This window comes from Mustela lutreola, chromosome 1 (assembly GCF_030435805.1).
Source record: "Mustela lutreola isolate mMusLut2 chromosome 1, mMusLut2.pri, whole genome shotgun sequence".
Classification (NCBI taxonomy): Eukaryota; Metazoa; Chordata; class Mammalia; order Carnivora; family Mustelidae; genus Mustela; species Mustela lutreola.
This window is the reverse complement of record NC_081290.1, coordinates 240,240,958-240,261,387: the sequence shown is the minus strand read 5'-3', so window position 1 is coordinate 240,261,387 and position 20,430 is coordinate 240,240,958. Positions and strand designations below refer to the sequence as shown.

The 20,430-nt window shown below is 37.8% G+C and overlaps 1 protein-coding gene across 2 annotated transcripts in view; it reads left to right on the top strand.

Annotated features, from left to right (window-relative positions):
- Window positions 1–20,430, top strand: part of SBF2 (SET binding factor 2) — a 479,243-nt gene that overhangs the window by 428,890 nt on the left and 29,923 nt on the right. The window contains exons 26-30 of one of the 2 annotated variants that reach the window (XM_059135868.1): window positions 1,714–1,912; window positions 6,061–6,257; window positions 8,457–8,597; window positions 9,474–9,569; window positions 18,541–18,725. In XM_059135868.1, coding sequence (XP_058991851.1) covers window positions 1,714–1,912; window positions 6,061–6,257; window positions 8,457–8,597; window positions 9,474–9,569; window positions 18,541–18,725 — 818 coding nt within the window. The remainder of the gene's footprint in view (window positions 1–1,713; window positions 1,913–6,060; window positions 6,258–8,456; window positions 8,598–9,473; window positions 9,570–18,540; window positions 18,726–20,430) is intronic. The other variant, XM_059135879.1, reaches the window with a different exon arrangement.

The following is a 20,430-nucleotide window of genomic DNA, read 5'->3' as shown; positions in this document are numbered from 1 at the left end:
TGAGTAAGAATAAGAATCTCGGATGTAGTTGTCCTTAAACTTTGACTCACAAGAACCTAGATCTCATAAGAAGAGTGGAGGACACTTACCAGCTTCTCAAAATAGGTGGGGGGGAGTTATTTTCCCAAATTCCATTGTTCAGAAAAGGTTTTGCTGAATTATGCTTCTCTCTTACTAAATCCACAGAGCTCATTGGCCATTGTTACATGGGTCTCATCAAAGGGAGAAAGAAAGAAACCCAGTGCATGGGAAATTTAGGTAGAAAGTAATCCCCTGTACCTTATTGTTACACAGTAAGAATAAGGAAACAAGGACATTGGATATTCAAAATTAAAGATTTGGGTTTGGGGTAAGAACATTGTGGGTACTCTGAATCAAAATGAGGGACCAAAGATGAAGAGATTCTTAGATGGTAATTAAAAAAAGGGCAGAGTCTGAGAAGCTGAGATACCTCTTGGTTGGGAAAATACAGGCAGGAAACCAGTCACAAAATTTCTTGTTGACTGTTTTCTGTTCCTTAAACCACTATGGATTATGTCTATGGAATTAACACTAGGGAAAATTCTGATCTAACAGGAGGCAGGATGCCTTTGTACATTTTTTCTTTTCAGGATCTTAGAGTCAATCACCAGTAACTATAATACTACTACTTCTAATAATAACAAGGACGTTTTGAAGAAAGAAACCTCATATTTAGAAAGATCACTAGCTAAAGATCTCCTTTTCAATATGTGTACCTACGTACTTGGAGAGCAACGAAAAGACCCACGATCGCATTACTGGAATGACCATTTTTTGGAACCCTGGCCTCCTTACAGTCACATAGAAAGCCATAAAAACATTACCCATGGGTATTTGACTCCTCTAATTTGAAGTTTTTATGATTACATGGACGAAAACCTATTATTTGACATTTATTCCACCAAAAGACCAAATTAAATAATGCTCTTCACTCCTCTGAAAATAAAAAGCCAACACAAAACCTTTAGTTGATGGCGTATTTGCATTGTGAAGTTCACAAAGTAAAACACAAAGTCTTTTATATTTGTAGGTATAAACTGTTAAATGGTTTATTTTTTTCTTTAAATGGAAGAGAGCCATATAATTCCCTTTGACATTAGAACTTTGAGTACATATCCAAAAATTCTGAAACCTTAATTAGACTTCTCTCACTGTAGAAATAAATAAGAAAGTAAATTAGGCAGTTTTTAACATGGATTTTTTTTTTTTTAAGTTAGAACATTCAGTACCAATTAGGAATGTTGGGGTTTTTTTTTTTTTCTTAAATCCTCCCTAAAATGCTTATTATTGGGCAAATCCTTCCACATCTAAAATCTTAAGGGATTCTGTAACCTGTGATTGCAAAATTATGAGGGAGTTTCCCATGTATACCACATCCTCTGACAAAAATATTTTCCACAAAAAAAGTATAACCTCTTAATATCTCTCTAAGACAGGTCTTTTCCCATGAGTGAACTTCTGCCTAATCTAGAAATTTCTAGTAAAAGTTTATGTTCTGAAAAGTTAACTGAAACCTGGATGATAAAGTTTTATAGTGATCATATTAAAGATAAATTTTACTATGGGTTAACCTCTAACAAAATTTGAATGTTTATTTTATAGAGTCCTAAATAGAAATCACTATACTTTGGCATTAATAAGCAAGCCTGATTGAAAACAGAAAAATATGGCTAATGAATTCTGCCTTCACAGTTTCAGATGATAGTGAACTCCCCACAAGTACCACTCTGAAGGCGTCAGAGAAGTCTACAATGGAACAGTTAGTGGAAAAAGCATGTTTCAGAGACTATCAGCGTTTAGGTCTGGGAACCATAAGTGGCAGCTCTTCTCGCTCAAAACCAGAGTATTTTCGAATCACTGCCTCCAATAGGATGTATTCACTCTGCCGGAGGTAAGTCTGTTAGTGGGCTCCAAAAGACACCTTAACGTTCTTCTATTTTGTCTTGAATGGGCTATTTGTCACCATAACCCAGACAGAGAAAAATACCAGAAAATCAGGAGCAAGATCTCCAGGGGTATGTGTGTTTAAGGGACACTTTTTAACAGCATGAGCAAGCATCTCCTTGGCATTCTCAGAAGTGTAATTACATCGATGAATAGTGCCTAGATTAGAATGAAAGGTGAAAGGTAAAAAGTTTTTGTCACCTTTATGATTTTGTTTGTCTTTCTCCTTGCATTTGCATCTTTTCTACCATGCCTGAAGATAAATGAACTTGAAATAAAAATAGGACTTTCCCTCTCTTTAAAGGGCCAGATAGTATACATTTTCAGTTTTGCAGACCATATGGTCTCATTGCCCCTACTCTGCCACAAAAGCAGCCATAGATGGGAAATAAATGAATGGGTGGGGCCTGTTTTGGCACACACTGTATTTGTTGACCCAAGTGTAGGCAGGGTGTTCTTATGCTGTCTAATTAGAATATTTTCACAGGTATTAGAGAATGTAAATGAACATGTTTTCTTCTGTTCTTGCCATCTCTCACTGTTTCCTATATCAGTTAAGTTCTGTTCCATGCTTTATATTTATATTTATTAAAACTACATTTCCGCCATCCACAAGTTTAATCATTTTCATCTCCGGATAAGTTGTTTCCTTTGCATTCATAAATTCCCAATTTGATTGAATAGAATAATGCTATGAGAGTACTTTGTATATTGCTTGTATATGTACAAGCCTTGTACATATTTTAGAAAGTTAGTTTAATGTTACTATTTGTTTCAACTCCTCTGATACTGGAGAGCCGTAGATCTCTCTCTTTCTCTCTCTCTCTCTCTCTCTTTTGTTAAGAAGCTGTAGATCTCTTATTTTATTTATTTTTTACTTTTTTAAAAGATTTTATTTATCCATATGACACACAGAGATCACAAGTAGGCAGAGAGGCAGACACAGAGAGAGGGGGCAAAGCAGGCTCCCCACCGAGCAGAGCGCCCGACACGGGGCTAGATTCCAGGACTCCGAGATCATGACCCGAGCTGAAGGCAGAGGCTTAACCCACTGAGCCACCCATGCGCCCCATAAACAAATTTTCTTTTTATTTTATTTTATTTTATTTTTTTAAAGATTTTATTTATTTATTTATTTGACAGAGAGAAATCACAAGTAGATGGAGAGGCAGACAGAGAGAGACAGAGGGAAGCAGGCTCCCTGCTGAGCAGAGAGCCCGATGCGGGACTCGATCCCAGCACCCTGAGATCATGACCTGAGCCGAAGGCAGCGGCCTAAACCACTGAGCCACCCAGGCGCCCCACAAATTTTTTTTTAAAGATTTTATTTATTTCTTTGGCAGAGATAGATCACAAGTAGGCAGAGAGGCAGGCAGAGAGAGAGGAGGAAGCAGGCTCCCTGCTGAGCAGAGAGCCTGATGCGGGGCTTGATCCCATGACCCTGAGTTCATGACCTGAGCCAAAGGCAGAGGCTTCAACCCACTGAGCCACCCAGGTGCCCCAGATCTCTTATTTTAAATAACAGTTTAAATTTACAAATACCACCCACCAGACACATGAAAAAAGATGCTCAGCGTCAGTCATCATTAGGGAAATGTAAATCAAACGTAAATCAAACTTCTGAACGTATCACAGTGATACGGTCTCTCTGTTAGCGGCGGTCTCTCTGTTGGCGGCAGCCCAGCCTGACTTGGCGACCTAGCCCCCCTCAGGGACCTTCTTCGCTGCCGGGCTGGCCAGGCTTGGAGCAGAGGCAGTGGTGCTCTTTCTGGGCCGTGGGGGGACACTGCCCCACTCCAGGCGGCCCTGGGATCCTCCTGGTCCAGGCTGCTGTGGGTCCAGGAGAGCTTAAACACCTTCTTCTGCCTTGAATCTCTTTTCATTTTTTGCATCAGTATTAATGTTTTTTGCATACTTTGCATCTTTATTCAAAAATGTAAACTTTCTTTGTCAGTCTATATACATGCCTATATATGAAGATTTGGGTTGGTCCAAAGGGATGGGATTATTTTTTTAACACAAATTTTGCCCAGTTGTACTGCTTTCTGTGTTTAACTGTGCCATTAAAAAATATATATATATATATCTTTAGGGCACCTGTGTGGGTAAGTCAGGTAAACTTCTGCCTTAGGCTAAGGTCAAGATCCCAGAGTCTTGATAGTGAGCCCTTCCTCTGGCTCCCTGATTGGCAGGATGCTTGCTTATCCCTTTCCTGCTCCACTTGTTTGTGCTCTCTGTCAAATAAACAAATACAATATTTTTTTTAAAGAAATATTAACTTAAAAAATAAATAAAAATAAAAAATAAAATTAAAAAGAAAAACACAATGATATATCACCTCATACCTGTCGGAATGGCTAAAGTCAAAAACACAAGAAAAAATATTGGTGAGAATGTGGAGAGAAAGGAACCGTTGGTCACTGTTGGTGGGAATGCAAACTGATGCAGCCACTCTGGAAAACAGTATGGAAACTCCTCAAAAAGTTAAAAATACCCTGTGATCCAATAATCACACTATTGGATATATACCCAAAGAATAGGAAAATACTAATTCAAAAGAATATATGCATCCCTGTGTTTATAGCAGCATTATTTACATTAACAAAAGTATGAAAACAACCTAATTGATGAATGGATAAAGATGTGGTGTGTGTGTGTGTTTAAATATATATATATTTAATGGAATGGAATATTAATGGAATATTACACAGCCATAAAAAGGAATGAAATTTTGCCAGTTGCAACAACATAGATGGATCTGGAGTGTAAGGTGGATGAAGCGAAGCAAAATAAGTCAGTCAGAGAAAGACAAATACTATATGATTTCACTCATGTGGAATTTAAGGAACAAAACAAATGAAAAAGGGAAAAAAAGGAGAGAAACAAACCAAAAAACCAGACTCTTAACTATAAAGAATGGACAGATTGTTACCAGAGGAAGGTAGATGGAGAGATGAATGAAATAGGTGATAGGGATTAAGAGTAAGTTATCTTGGAGCGCCTGGATAGCTCAGTAGTTTGAGCATCCACCTCTTGATCTCAGCTCAAGTCTTGATCTCAGGGTCATGAGTTCAAGCTCCACACTGGTCTCCACACGGGACATGGAGCCTACATTTAAAAAAAAAAAAGAGGAAGAACAGGTAATGTACTCACATGTAAATATATGGGATTAGAGGTTGGGAGGTTACTAATATGAAATCTCTTTAGTATAATATTTCTAGTATATGTGCTGCCGAAGCGGGCACTAGTATAATATTTCTAAATAATCTAAAGGAAGTGACTCTGAAACCTGCCTATCTTCTTGTGTTTCCTAGTCTGTAAAAACAAAGTACTCCTGTCTGTTTTGTATTTCCCCAGCGTCGTATCCTATAACTTTATGAGCTAATCTTTTTAAATTATCAACATGTAGTGTTAATATTTAAACTTGTTTTGACATTTGAATGTACTGTTCTCATACCAGAAATCATTTGGTTTTGATTTTTAGTTCTTTCAACATGTCAGACAGGCTAATATTAGTGTACTCTATTCTCAGTTGTCATTTCCGCAGACTAATGAGTTGACAATTTGACTTGTCATCCCCATAAAATTGGTATTAATCCAGTAATCTTACAATCTTTATTTCAAGTTGACAGAAAGTAGTGTATAAGGCAAAGAGAATCATCAGTTTAACAGAGGCCTTTTTAGTAATGCTACATAGCATTTTTATTTTCTAAGTTTAGGTTATTATACATGAGTCTGCAGTTATTATTAAAGGGGGTTTATTTCAAAAAAGACTACAGATTAATGGATTTATTTAATTGTTTTCACCATCTCGGCTGTTTCTTCTCAACCCCTAAAGAACTGAGCTGAAACTAAGTTCCATGTTTAAAAAAATATCTTACCCCCCAAAGAATAAGTTAATTAAAATAAATTTAAAAATAAAAAATATCTTACCCCTCAACCAGTGTATTTCTGAGCCTTAGAAAATTACAGGATATGATGATGTTCATGTTCTCATATTCTCTCTCTCTCTCTCCCCATTTCTTTTCCATTCTTCCTCCCCTCTTCCCCCCTGCAACCCAAATCATTCACTTTCTCCTTTCCATGTCCCTGAAGCTATCCTGGCCTTTTAGTTGTACCTCAAGCTATACAAGACAGTAGTTTACCAAGAGTTGCCCGCTGCTATCGACACAATCGCCTGCCTGTTGTATGTTGGAAGAACTCAAGAAGTAGTACCCTTCTTCTCCGATCTGGAGGATTCCATGGGAAGGGAGTAGTTGGTCTTTTCAAATCTCAGAACTCCCCTCAGGCAGGTAAGCCTCTCTCCATAGCACAGTTATGATCATTTTACTTCAGAGAATTCCTAAAAATAAAGGAGGTAATATCTTGGAATGCCAACCATACCCTTATATTGAGACTTCTCTCACAGGCTTTCTGCAATGCAATATAAAACATGTACTACTTGACAATGTGGGGTTACACCTTGAATTTGTCATTTTGCTTAATATATCTGTCTGTATCATAATAAAGTCTGTGGTTCTAGGCTGTTTTCATTCCAGCAAACCAGAGTATCCATAGATGAAAACTAGATTATGCTGATCTTTCTCTTTCTTTCTGGGAAGCATCCAAGAATACTTAACAGCTTTCAAAGCAAGTAGGGATCCTCTGTCCCACGTAATTTGAGATATTTTATCTCATTCCTATAAATCACATGCACACACACAAACAAGTTAGCAAACTACTGACCAAAATGCTGCCTTTAAAGAAGCTCTCAAACAAAGGATATTTTTGAAAGCTAGAGGGACACCAGCTTAAGAAAGCAGGCAGTACTGCTGTCCTTTTATTCTGAGGATATTTTTAAGCACTGTGTTTGAGGTCTTGAAGTCAGTCAAGAGCTGTATTTTGCTGACCTTTCTCATAATTTCTAGCTTATAGTAGATGCTCAGTAAAATTAAACAATAGACCACCAAGATATCAGATCCAATTTAGGCTTGGCTGTGTTCTTAACCCTTTGGAAGTGAGGTAAGTCAAGTTCTGTGGTTCAGTAGGTAAAACTATGTGCTTTTGATATCTCCTTTTTATTCTCATCCATTTTCCTCCTTTTATTCTTAAAGTTGACCAGTGTCTCCTTGACTATTCACTTGACTAAGGGTACCACACACACAATACATCAGCAGCAGCAGCAGCAGCATTGTCATTATTATCCAACCTGTCTTAGAGTCTCAGCATTGGTATAATTAAAGGCAATTGGCTTTGAACTATTTTGACACTGGGGAATCCTCCCAAGCCACAAAGTAGATATAATAGAACATGGCATATGGAAGTTACTTATATAAAGTGAGGGAGTCATTTCAGGAGCCTTGATATATCACTGAGCTTTTCATTGGAAAAAAATTGAAATTATTTTATTCCACTGGTTTCTGATTTTTTTAATATAATATAAAAACATTTCACACAGACCTGTACCCCTGGGGCAAATAATACATTATATATTAATAAAAATATTTTTTAAAAATAAACAAAATAAAAATTTTCATATTTTTGAGCTCACACACATGCCTGCATTTTAATATATTTGAAATTGGGATGCATCTTAAAATATATGTGATCAGAAAGAATTGTCATACTTTAAATGGAAGAGTTTTTAATTCTTAGTACATAAAATAATTAGATCTTATAATTGATGACATCTTAGAGTTTATAAAATATAATAATGGCATCTTAAAAGTTCATAAAATATAATTTTTCTAACTTCTTAAATTCAAGATGTAAAAAATTTGTTAATATCTCTTGTCCTTCTAATGAGCCCAGAATGCTGCCTCTTTAAAGTGCCCAGGCCAATTTCAATGATTCTTTGCTCCACACAAACCAGACTCAGATTACTGAGTCTGAGAATTGCTCAGAATTGCTCTCACATTTATTTCCCTCTGTGCATATCCTCTGCCCCTCTCTTAGAAGGACCAGGGAATCTGTTAGTAGCTGTTGCTGCCTTCTCCCCATCTTCCTCTACTCTTCCTTCAATGAACCCCTACAAGTTTGTGTGCCATGTTAGACCTGTGTGGCAGAATTAGAAGAAAGCTACCAGTATGGGAATTCTCACCTCTGTCCATTCCAGGTTGCCAAAGGAACCCACTCCATCCTCTGCTCCCAGACAGTAGCATGGACAGCATAATTTAGGGGACATCATCAAGCAGATGTTGCCTTTCGTGACTCTTTATTCTAAGTTGCTTGTATAATGAGAAGCTACACCTATGTTTGGAAGGTCAGCCCTGTGCTGGCTTTCCAGACCTGGGCTCTTTCTGGGAGGATGATGAGGCAACAAAGAAATAGGTGTGGTGAAACCAATATTAAAGGAGAAGAGCCATCTAATAGTTTACAGCTTAAAGTGGGTCTGGTTTCTGTATTTGGGTGTGGTAACTTGAAGATTATATACAGAAAGAATAAGATACATCAGTAAATATCTCTTTTATTAACTTAGAGACAGTTTGTTCTATTCACTTATTCTTTTACAGCTCCTACCTCCTCCTTAGAATCTTCCAGTAGCATTGAACAGGAAAAATACCTGCAAGCCTTACTGAATGCAGTTTCTGTCCATCAGAAACTCAGTGGCAATAACACCCTTACTGTCAGGCCAGCACTTGCTCTGTCTCCAGGTAAGATCTGATAATATTTTTCTTCTTGACAACCACGAGAGGTCAGATTCATTCCCAGGGTTAGTCTCTTTAGTTATTTATACTGTTCTTTCTGTATGACCCCTTAAAGCTTTGCCCTGTGGGGCTATAACTTTAGCTCCTTTTACTTAAAAATCAGCATGCCACTGTTAATGTCTAGTAACCAAATGTGGGGGTTCCGTTTTTTCCTTTTTAAAAGAATAATAGGAGTGGGGAACATAAAGTCATCTTTTTTCCTAGAATCTGTTTTACATAGACTTTAACATATTATTACAAAGTTGAATGTTTAAGTTGAACACCTGATTGTGAAATGTGTATGTAGTAAATTGCCATGTATAAGTTTGAAATTCCTGAAATTTCTGCAGCCTTTTATGATTTGTAGTACAGTTTGTTTTCACTAGATTTGGATGAAACCATTAAGACTTGTACTAATATTCTGTTTCAGTTATCATGTGATGGAACCCCAAAGGGTTCATGTAGAGGTAACCCTAATGTGTTAGACACAGGAGCATGTGACTTGAAAAGTTGGTCTCCTTGGCTTAATCAGCTATTTGAATTAGCTCAACATAAGCAGAAAGTGGCTTTTCTTGTAAAGTAACACCATGCATGCCTTGCTTCATTTATCATTAAATTCTCTGATTGCACTTGCCAAACCTAACTCTCTATAATCTTGCAAATGTGTGTATCTCTGAGGAAATAGTAACAGTGCCTTGTTATCTCTATTAAAGCGATGGGTACTTAAAAAGTACAGTGTTTGGCAGCAATTAGACATGCTACACATGAAGATAACTTTTTGTCATTTGAGTAATGTTAACCTGAACGACATGGTCTTTGTTCTTCTTTTTGGCTGACTTTCAGGGACTGAAAGGAGGACTTCAAGAATGTCCACTGTGCTTAAGCAGGTAGTGCCAGGACATTTGGATGTAAACCCATCCAATAGCTTTGCTCGAGGAGGTTAGTAAGATTGATTTTATAACTGAGCACTGATACGACCTTAAAATTTAAAAAAATTTACTCTAGATAGTCATATTTGAAATCAACTAATTATGGTTCCGATTGTTCTTAATTACCCTTTTCTAAATAAATTAGCGAATTTGTTACTGGTGTCACTGACAGATAAGTTTAGCCTCCTGGAACAAGAGGCATAATAATTGCTGAAATCTTAGGTATTGATGAGTTTGGAAATCGCAGGAGGTAAGGGGGATGTGTCTAAATGGTCAGCCCTGCAAATACCTACAATGCTTCAGGTTTGCAGGGTAGAAAAGCTGATCACGGAGCAGAAACAGCTAGAGAGAAGTAATACGAGACTCAGAGAGTTGTGCTTCCCTGTGCCTGTAATTTTTACTTCTGTTCTCTGAAATACTAGGTTAGGGAACAAAAGAGAATGATACTCAGGTTACTCTTTTCTTCCTCCGGGCTTTCACTGCTGGCATAAGGAAGTAGAGAAAGGCCTGTATTTGCTCTTTTAGCTCCAGAGGTGGTCCACTTTGGTCTCTGGAGATTATGTGAGATTCTTTTACTTTTCAGAGGAAATTCCAAAGCACGTATCTTGATTGTAAAAATCTACTTCCCACTGGATTCACAGAATCTTGGGCTTTTCTTCTCACTCCCATGCAGTGCTGAATCCCCTTGAAAACGTACCAAGTGATGGGCACCTGGGTGGCTCAGTGGGTTAAAGCCTCTGCCTTCGGCTCAGATCCTGATCTCAGCGTCCTGGGATCGAGTCCTGCATCGGGCTCTCTGCTCAGCAGGAGCCTGCTTCCTCCTCTCTCTCTCTCTGCCTGCTTGTGATCTCTCTCTCTGTGTCAAATAAATAAATAAACATTAAAAAAAGAAAAGAAAACGTACCAAGTGAATGATCCAAGTTACTTGAACATCATCAGTAATGGGAAACTCATTTCTTCCTAAAAAGTAGTCCCTTGCATTTGTAAGCAACTCTATATATTGTTAGAAAATTCTTTCTCATATTGATCTAAAAATCTGCCACTATGTAACTTTTACATATTGGCCCTAGCTCTTGTGCCCTCTAAAGTTAGAAAATTCTAAATCTTACTCTCCATACCACAGCCCTTTGGATTTAAAAGCTGATATCATCTTTTCGCTCTGAGAACTTTAACTCCAAATACCCCCAGTTCGAATGTTTGCCTTCTTTTCACCATCTTTGCCACCCAGTGAGCTCCATTGATTTGAACTCCTGCAGCCTCAGATTACATTAGGTATGGGGATGGCCCCATCACTAGGTTGACCCATACTGACATTAATATCACTTGAAATACCTTCTGTGTGCCGTTGTTCTTTTTTTTTCTATTTAAAAAATATTCACTGAGTATCTAGTATGTAACAATATGCACTGCCTTCACTCTCCTTTGAGAAATTTTCCCATCAGAAATTTTCCCACCTCAACGTAAGTGCCACCCTTCTTATGTAGCAATTTTTAGTATATCAGACAAAGAAACAGTTTTGGCACCCAGCTCTCCCTCCATTAAACCAGGGCTCTACATTTAGACCGGGACAGAGGTATAGTAAGATCAGACCTCTCTTTTGCAGTCTACAGGGGCCCACTTCTGGTACATGATTAGAGAAGTGGGTCCCTTCCCAAGCCTGTGCTATTGTTCTTAACAGTATATAGCCTTGAGGGTTGATTTTTGAACCTAAATATACTATGGGCTGTACCTACAAAATTCCATCTTTTTTTTTACATGGGCTATTATTTTAGACTTTGGATCCTGATTTTGTCTACCTGTATATTAGCCTCTTATCAATGCATCAGTTTGATCTCTGTTGTGGTGTAATTTGTTGTTTAAAAAATATTGAACAACCCAGACCTAAGGGCAGAAGTCTTCATCAAAATAATTTAGAAGCCTCCCTGAAGAAAGAGATTGTCTTTAATATATACTAGTTAAAAGTCCTACTTAAGCCACCCTGACCCATATTTCTAAATCTCTGTCAATCTTTTTAATTCGATATTTTCCACTCTTCCCAACTGTTAACTATATCACAAAAGATTATATGGTTAGTTTACCATGACTCATTATAGGGATTAGTGCTTTTTCCTAAGTAATCATAAATTATCCATTAGCAATCCATTCTATAATTTGGTTCAGAATCAACATAAAGGAAGGTTCTATTTCACAAAAATCACTTTTTCCCCTTATGAAGACCAAGATTACTATGCACATCTCCTGGCAGTCATATACTTTTTTTTTCTACCTCATCAGAACATTATGCAAATGCAGGATTTCCTAATAGCTTTCAACCTTCTTCAGTCATTTTCTGAATTAGTGTTTCAGGCCTGAAGGTCACTGTATTAGTTCAATAGGGCTACTGTAACAAAGTGCCACAAACTGATTGTCTTAAACAATGATTGTCTGAGAGTTTTCTGGAGGCTAGAAGCTCAAATCAAGCTGTTTTCAGGATTGGTTCCTTCTGAGGGCCATGAGGCAGAATCTGTTCCATGCCTCTCCCCTAGCTTCTGGTGGTTTGCTAGCCTTCTTTGGCATTCCTTGGGTTGTAGAAGTGTCACCCAGATATCTGCCTTCATCTTTATATGATGTTCTCCCTGGGTGTTTGTCTCCAAATTTTTCCTTTTTATAAGGACACCAATCATATAAAATCTGGGGCCCACTCCCCTCTAGTATGACCTCATCTTAACTGATTATATCTGCAATAACCCTATTTTTAAATAAGATAACATTCTAAGATACTGGGGGTTAGGACTTCAACATAGAAGTTGGAGCAGAAGCATATAGTTTAACCCATAACAGTCATAAAAAGCTTTCTTCTGGATTTTTAAAATACCACTGTTTTAAAGTTTAAGATACATACTTCATTCTTACCATTTCTTGGTGAATTTGAACTAAAAAATAGTACAGTGACTCTCTCCTAAGTTTCCTGCCTGCTATTTCTGTTGCCAAGAGCTCCTGTCAGAATTTGGCTCAAGGTTGCAGTTCCCCCTATTGTTCTGTTTACCATCTGAAAGTTTATATTGTCAGCAAGGCATATCGGCAGTTATTCCACACTCTGCTCTTGAGTTTTGCCTTTGTAAACTTCATCAAGAACACATTATTTGTTACTCCACTTGGCCAGATGACTTGCAATATAAATTTCAGGTACAAAATTATCTCTTCTATCTTAGTACCTAAGGCTCGTGGATATTCCCCAAGTTTTACCTACATTATCTTCTCTTTTTTAATGTTGGCCTCAGACTCAGCTTTTTTTATGCAAGGGGATCCCCATTTATAGTCGCAGTCTAGTCATGAGTTCATTCTTCACTATTCTCAAAGGTACCTAAAAGGCTATCTTTACCTCTTAGGGTCAAAATCTCCTCTTTAATTTGTTTCTGACCCATTCTATGCATAGTGAGGCCATAATTATTATTTCTGACACCCTTAACTGGTTCTTGTGTAATAATTTGAAAATTATTTTCTTCTGAAAATTACTGTGAACTTAGTGTGTTCCCTTACGACAGTTTTTTTGCCCATCATTCTGGCATCTTAAACTAGGATCCAAAAACGCAAATCTTATATTTTTATTCCATCTCTTCATTCTTTTCTCCCAAAGCCTCCCAAATCTTCCAGGGTCCCAGTGGTTAACTGGAAAATAAGATAGTGCTATTTCCTGGCACCTTCAACTTCTCTGATCCCTAGAGCTGCTTCCTTTGTCTCTTCCAACAGTATCATTCCTCCTCACACAGAGTAGCAGGAATGGCCTGGGGCAAGCAAGTTTGGGAGTCTTCGAAGATTCCCTGTTAACATGACCATGACAGGCAGACACACACTCCGATGCGCCAGGGCAAGATGAAGTATAGACACTTGCACAACCTGTAAATAGTTCATTTCCTTGTACCTACGTTCAGTGATAGTCTCTTCATTTTTCCAGATAGCTAGGCACCACTTCTTCACAAGTTCCTTATCTATCCTGTGTGGGAAGAGCCTCCTAGCTCTAAATCTTCCTTCTGAACTTCTCCTTTTTTCCTCTTCTCTGCATTTTTGCTATCTTTGCATTCCTTTCGTGGTCATGGTCTTGGATCCTGGTTTTTTTCTTAGGTTATTTTCACCATATGCCTTTCTCACTCATGATGAACAAGAGTTTAGATTGACCTCCACCTTCTCCATCACCCTTTTTCAGTCAGGGCGATTTGCATTCTGTGTGCCTGTTGATGAGTTCCTAAGGCAGGGAAGCAACCTCTCTTACACAAGAACCAGTTAAGAAACAGAGAAGATGTGAATACAGCACATTGCTTTTCGTTTAAAATTAAAATCACTTGTGAGCCCTGTGGAGAAAGCACATATAACTTAGATAAATTATTTGGTTGACTAGAAAAATGTCATGAAAGGGGCATCTGGTTGGCTCAGTCAGTTAAGTGTCCAGTTCTCGATTTCAGCTTGGGTCTCAATCTCAGGGTTGTCAGTTCAAACCCCGCCTAGTGTGGAGCCCATTTTAAATTGGTTAATTAATTTTTAAAAATTGCTACTGCCTCTCAAATACAAAAATATAACAGTTCAGTGTATTTAAGAAGTAGTCACATGGAGGCAGCCTTTTAATTTTTCATCCTTCATTATTCCACGGCCCTCTGAGTTTCACTACATGTGATAGTTTATCTTTATAGTAATGTCTAGGATACATATTTTAAGAGGCTCTGAGAAATGAAGGGACTTGGCCAAGAGCACTTAGCAAATAGCATAGCTGGTACTGGCAATGGTTCAGTCCATTTCAGTGCAGCATTCACTAAATATAGCGTGTACGTCATGCACTGTGCATAGCTGGTACTGGCAATGGTTTCAGTCCATTTCAGTGCAGCATTCACTAAATACAGTGTATACCTCATGCACATGTAAGGCCACCTTGATAAATTCAGAGCCATCCCCACATCCAACCCAAGCATCTCTTTCGTCTTCTTTGGCCTAAACAGGGTGGAGGGAATAGTACCAGTACTTAGGAGACACTCATATTGAACACGGGTGCATTCCCATGGGTAGGATGGGCTGTACCACTTCTTCCCTGAAGCAGTGTGCTTAGCCAAACCCTGCTGGATAATTCCAGGTCACATGGCTGCCTACATGACAAAATACTGAGAGTTCAGACCACAGTGCTACCACTTAATGTGTGATTGTTAAGCAATTTAGGAAACCTCTTAATGCTCAATGTCCTCATCTGTAAAGCACAGATAATAAATAGTATCTAGCTTTAGAGCTGTTATGAGGAACAAATGAAATAATATATGTAAAGCAATTAGCTTAGTAACTGGTTCATAATAGGAACTCAGTCAATGTTAGTTCCATGATCGTTGGTGGTTATTAGTCATAGTTGCCTAATACTCCACTGAAATGGGAGGAAAGTCTACATTTGCATTTAAATTACCTTAAACCAGGTTGCTCCTTACGGGCCTCACACAAGAAGATAGAAGGCATCTGCTCTAGGTCTAGGCCAACAACTTACAAACTTTTTTGATCATGATTCATACTTAAAAATATATTTAATATTATATTACAATATAGAAGTATCAGGTAACACTAAGCACAATGCAAAATGTGTATATACTAAAACAGAAGTTTCACAAAATAATTTTCATCTGTACCACATGCAGCATACATAGTATTTTCAAATTCTAATCTATTTCACTTCTTTAAAAATACTCACTTGACCTAATAAAGTGACTACAAAGACCACTAAGGCGGGATGTGATGCCTTTGGTTAACATGGCTGCCACATGGGATTATTGTTCTCAAAGCCCTCTGCTGACCCCATATCAGTACAGGCCATTTGCTCCTTGTTGATTTTCTGCTATGTGATAAACACTTGGCAGTTTTTCATTAATGAGCCTCTATTTGGGGAAGTTCTTAATTTTTTTTTTATTAGTAATACCCCTTTTTTCATTCTCTGGGGGCAAGTAATCAGAGTTGAAGCTACAGTAGAAGGACCACAGCAACTCCAAATGTATCAATTTTCAAAAAGAAAATAATCAACAACTGTTTTTAGTGTCGATATGTTAGGTTCTCAGCATGGATGTAAGAATAAGTACATTAGATCCCTACCCTTTGGAGCATAAAATCTAGTAGCATGTAGTGTGCAAAATAATCATAGTGCAGTGTGATCACAGTTCAGACAGAGCTCTCTACAACTGTGGGGACAGTGAGGAATGCTTTTCAGAGGAGTTCACATTGTTCCTGGATTTTGAGGGGTAAGGAGTTTGTCAGGTAGAGAAGTGTGAGAATTAGTTCCAGGCAAAGGGACTAACATACGAAAGTGTAGATGTTCAGGAAACAATACCTCAGAATCAGGAACCAACCAGTCAAACTTCCCCCTAACACTTAGGGTCCCATATTCCTTTAGGAAAGCTCAAAATCTTAGCAGAAAGGACAGGAGCTGGCCAGCACACAGGAGGCCTTGTGCCTTTACCATGTTGTCCCATGGTCTTTGTTCTGTCTTGCTATAGAATTCCTTGTGTGCAGTCAGCCAGTGCCTCCACAGCCCTTAGCTTTCTGAATTCCTTTGGCCACTAAAGCCATTAATGCCCTTCATTTTCTGCTCCAAAAGGAGTGAGGCAGAAATGAAAAATCACCACTAATGGTTTTCCTTTTATCAAATTACATCATGTGCAGTTTTGCAATATATAGCTTACTACTGTTGTTAACATTTTCAATCCCGAATAAATACAGAATCATATTCCTTAATTTATTTGAGCAGTTCCTTTGCTTGGGAAATAACAGAACTGTTACTACCAGCTGAATTTTGCCACAGTCACGGAGCACTTTTTTTCTGTCAGGGAAAAAACAATATTACTCAAATTACAAAAGTATTATCTCTAATACTGCCTATCATTTTGGTGCAAGTAGGGATTTTAGGAGAAGTCATTATTTCAGTCATCCCAAGCTGTATTTTTAGTGGCATTGGGGATTGTCACAGGATCGTGAATTTTTGCTGCTCATACCGTCTATTAAAAATAAACATAATTTCAAAAGGAAAAGGAAAAAAAGAAGCTAGTGTGGCAATGCTTGATGCTCTACTGCAAAAATATGCCCTTAGTTATTCCAAATGGTGACTAGAGCTTCATTCCTGATGTGATGACCTTGCTCGAAGAATGAACGTGTTATATAACACGTAGCATTTGCCAATTAGCCTCCTTAAATACTAGGGCCAATGCATTCCTAATGTTTATACCCCACCCCCAATTACTTAATTCTATTATATAAATTTGTTTCTCACCAAATGACAATCTTCAAAAGCTTATTCCATTTGGTATAATTTGTTTGTGGCACTCTGCTGTGCTGTCCATTTCATTGTGCTTATAATATTTATAATCAGGTGCTGACATTTCATTTAACAGGCGCTCAGTTCATCCTTTTTGTGTGACTGTGCAGCTTTTTGTTAATCATATTTTTTACTTTTATTATATTTACATTTTCCCCCTATGTTAACTTAATTTCAAAAATTAAATAACCAATTCTTCTCTTACTCAATTTGCTCTGTTTGCTGCTATCTACATTTCATTCCTCCTTCTGTCTTTAATCTCACTTACCAGTGCATGGGTACAGAGATAAATGTTTTACTCAGTCAAATCCCAAATCTTCAACTAAGGGAAGAGTCCATAATCAAGGTACTGTATTATCTGTCCTGATGTGTCACTCTCTTTAACCATCTTCATATGAAAGCATATTTGTTACAAGTCACTTTTTCACATTTGCCAAACTTTGTCCTTTATTTTCATCCACATTCTGAATTTGCTCTGTGATTCCATTTATAAACACTTCCCATAATATCTAAGATGAACTCAGGTTACATAGAAAGATTCATCCATGTTAAGCAGAAATCACCTACAAAACCTTTTCTTGGGAACAGGTCTCCTAACCCTATAAATGTTTATAAAGAGAGAAGCAGATGAGACAAACATTATTATGGTGACTTCCAGTCACCTGGAGACATGGATTAATTTAATAATTGACAAATATTAAAGCCTCTCAAAGAGCCTTTCTACATCTAGAGAAGAAATCTCACTTCAGGGAAGCAGTGGCAGTGTCCTATATCCCAATGACCCCATCACCAGCGTGAATACCATATGGACATTTCTAAGGATTGGTATTTTGGTAGGTACTACAGTGTTAGTCAAATTTTGAGGCTTAGTGTTTGCCTCTGTATTTGGATATGGAATATTTACTTTTCACTTGCATGTAGAAATTCTTGATTTTTCTAATTATAGATTATAACACAAGATTCTTCTAGCAGCTTAGCTTTGGGCTTTCCGTTAGAAGACATCTGCTTTTGACTGAAATTTTAAATAAAGCCTCCTAAGTATCAGTGAAACGCAAATTACTAAATTTATAACTTCTTACCATTTTTCATGGATACTGGGACAAAAAGATAATAATATAATATTTGCTGGTTTAAAATTATGTCATTTTGGCATGACACACAAATATTAATTCTAAATCCAGCCTCAGATTTTAGTAGGTGTAGTAAAGTTCTAATTTATTACTTAATGTACATTTCTTGTTGTGCTGATTGGCTAAAGCAGAGGAGTGTTCCTTACATCTTTCATGAAACCCTGAGAAACTGAGTCATTCTGTGTTATCTCATTGTTGCCTTCTCCCCACATTTGTTGTTTCCCTGTGTCATGCATTCTCTCTATTTATGATCTCAGCATTCATTTATAAATACTGACTTTATATCAAAATGCAAAAGTAGGATTGACTTGGTGATTTCTTAGGTCCCTTCAACCCTAAGATTGTGTGATTTGAAAATGCTGTATTGAATAATGCTTATGTGTTGCAAACATAAACTACAAATGACCAATATGATTCATGATTACTTAGATGAATTAACTTGCTGTTACCTCTAAAACTGTACCTACAGAGCATGCATCTTTTTCCCTATTCAGTGGCATTCCCACATCAGATTATTTCACTCAATTATTTTGGCTTTTGTGAAGGTGTATGGGCAAGTCTTCGCTCTAGCACTCGCCTGATCAGCTCTCCAACCTCTTTCATTGATGTTGGTGCCCGGCTGGCAGGCAGGGACCACTCGGCCTCCTTTAGTAACAGCACCTACTTGCAAAACCAGCTCTCAAAACGCCAAGCAGCCCTTTATATATTTGGTGAAAAGTCGCAACTAAGGGTAAGATTTCTTTTTTTCACTTGGAAGCTTTATAGGTAGATGAAGGCAGTTATAAAACTCATCTCAAACATGTTTTTCTAGAAATTTTGTTTTACAGCATAGATTCTTAACCTGGAGTTAATAATCAGACTCAAACAAATTTTGGCTCATATGTATTATATATGTCTAAATATACTTACTTACAATTGCTTAAAAAAATCAAACATCAGGAATATTAAGAAGTATACATACAAAAAATAAATGAGGCTCTTTCAGGTTGTGTTTTTCCTTTGTCTTAGTTCAGCTTCCGTAGGAAACTGTGCCCCAGGCAAAATAGATCCGTATTGATTAAAAAAATAAAAAAGCCACAGGAAGGTAGGAGAGTGAAAAGAAGGCTATGGCTATATATACAGAGATACATGTCCTAAAGCAAGTCAGAAATTGCAAAATATTAGATGCTAATCAACTTTTTTCACTTTTAAATGATTATGCTGAAGATCTGAGGACTATGCTCCGGTCCTATCAATTGTAAAGATAGGCTCTACCTCCAAAAGTAGCTATTCCTCGGGTTTGTTTTAGCAATGCCTACATTACAAAAGAAATTTCACTACCACTGATAGGTTTGTGGGAAATAAGAGTATTTGTTAATTCAGAAATCCCCTCATGGTTTTTAGCCTGGTGCTTCAGTCAGCACCGGGCAATCTAGACAGACCTTCAGTTGAACTGTGGAGCCGGGGCTCTGAGCAGGATCCCACACGCTTGCTTCTCAAGATGCCAGGGACTGAGTCATCTCTTCTCCGGCAAGCTAGCTTTGCTTGCTCTTCTCCCACTGCCAGGCCTGCTGCAATCACTTAGTCACAACCTTTAGGGAAGAGGGCATGAAACTGCTGGGTAATGCTCAATTTTTAAGTGTACACACGTGTCTTCTGATACAGCAGGAAACTTTATAACCAGAAAATAGTTGGAACACTTTTCAGCAGTAACCCAGGATTGCCTGGCCAGCCTCTTTGGCACCAGTGTCTTTCCCAGAGCACAGACTTTCCACACTTCAGCACACCACTTATTCATGACCTAAATCACTCTCCAAGCCTTCTCTCCTAAATTCTCTCCTCTGCCCTTGCCTTTGCACTCAGTCCTCAGATGCGCTGTGTGCTCGTGCATATCTGAGTAAGAAGGACTGACTCCTTGTGACTCTTCCTCCTTTTTCTTCCTTCCTCCCTCCCTCCCTTTCCCCCATCTCTCTTCTTCCTTCTTGCTTTTTCTTCCTTTTATCCATAAAGTATTATATTTTAAAAACATAATTTTACCATCGTAGCACAGTAGTTATTAGGATTTCTATATATTGCATTCAAGCTTTCCTTTTTTATTTACTCAGTGTACAGTGAGTCTGTACAGTGTACAGATACACTGTCTGATGTGTGCCACATTCTGTCTAGCTGCAGCCCGACACTTTCCTCTCTCCACAAAGGAGACATATGGGAAAGTAAGTAGAGAAAGACCTTTTCTAATTAATCCTGAATTGCCCTTATTTACCTTTTTCAGTTTACATACTCTAATACCTTATACTTAGAAACAAATTCCTCATAATGTAGTTTATGTCAACACTGTGATTGATAATTCCTGGTCCATAAGATAAGCATACCTAGTTCATGTACAGTTGAGAAATAGAAAGGAACCTGGTTTTCCTGGAAAGTAAACTATCTTTTATCTATTATAAATTTTTAAA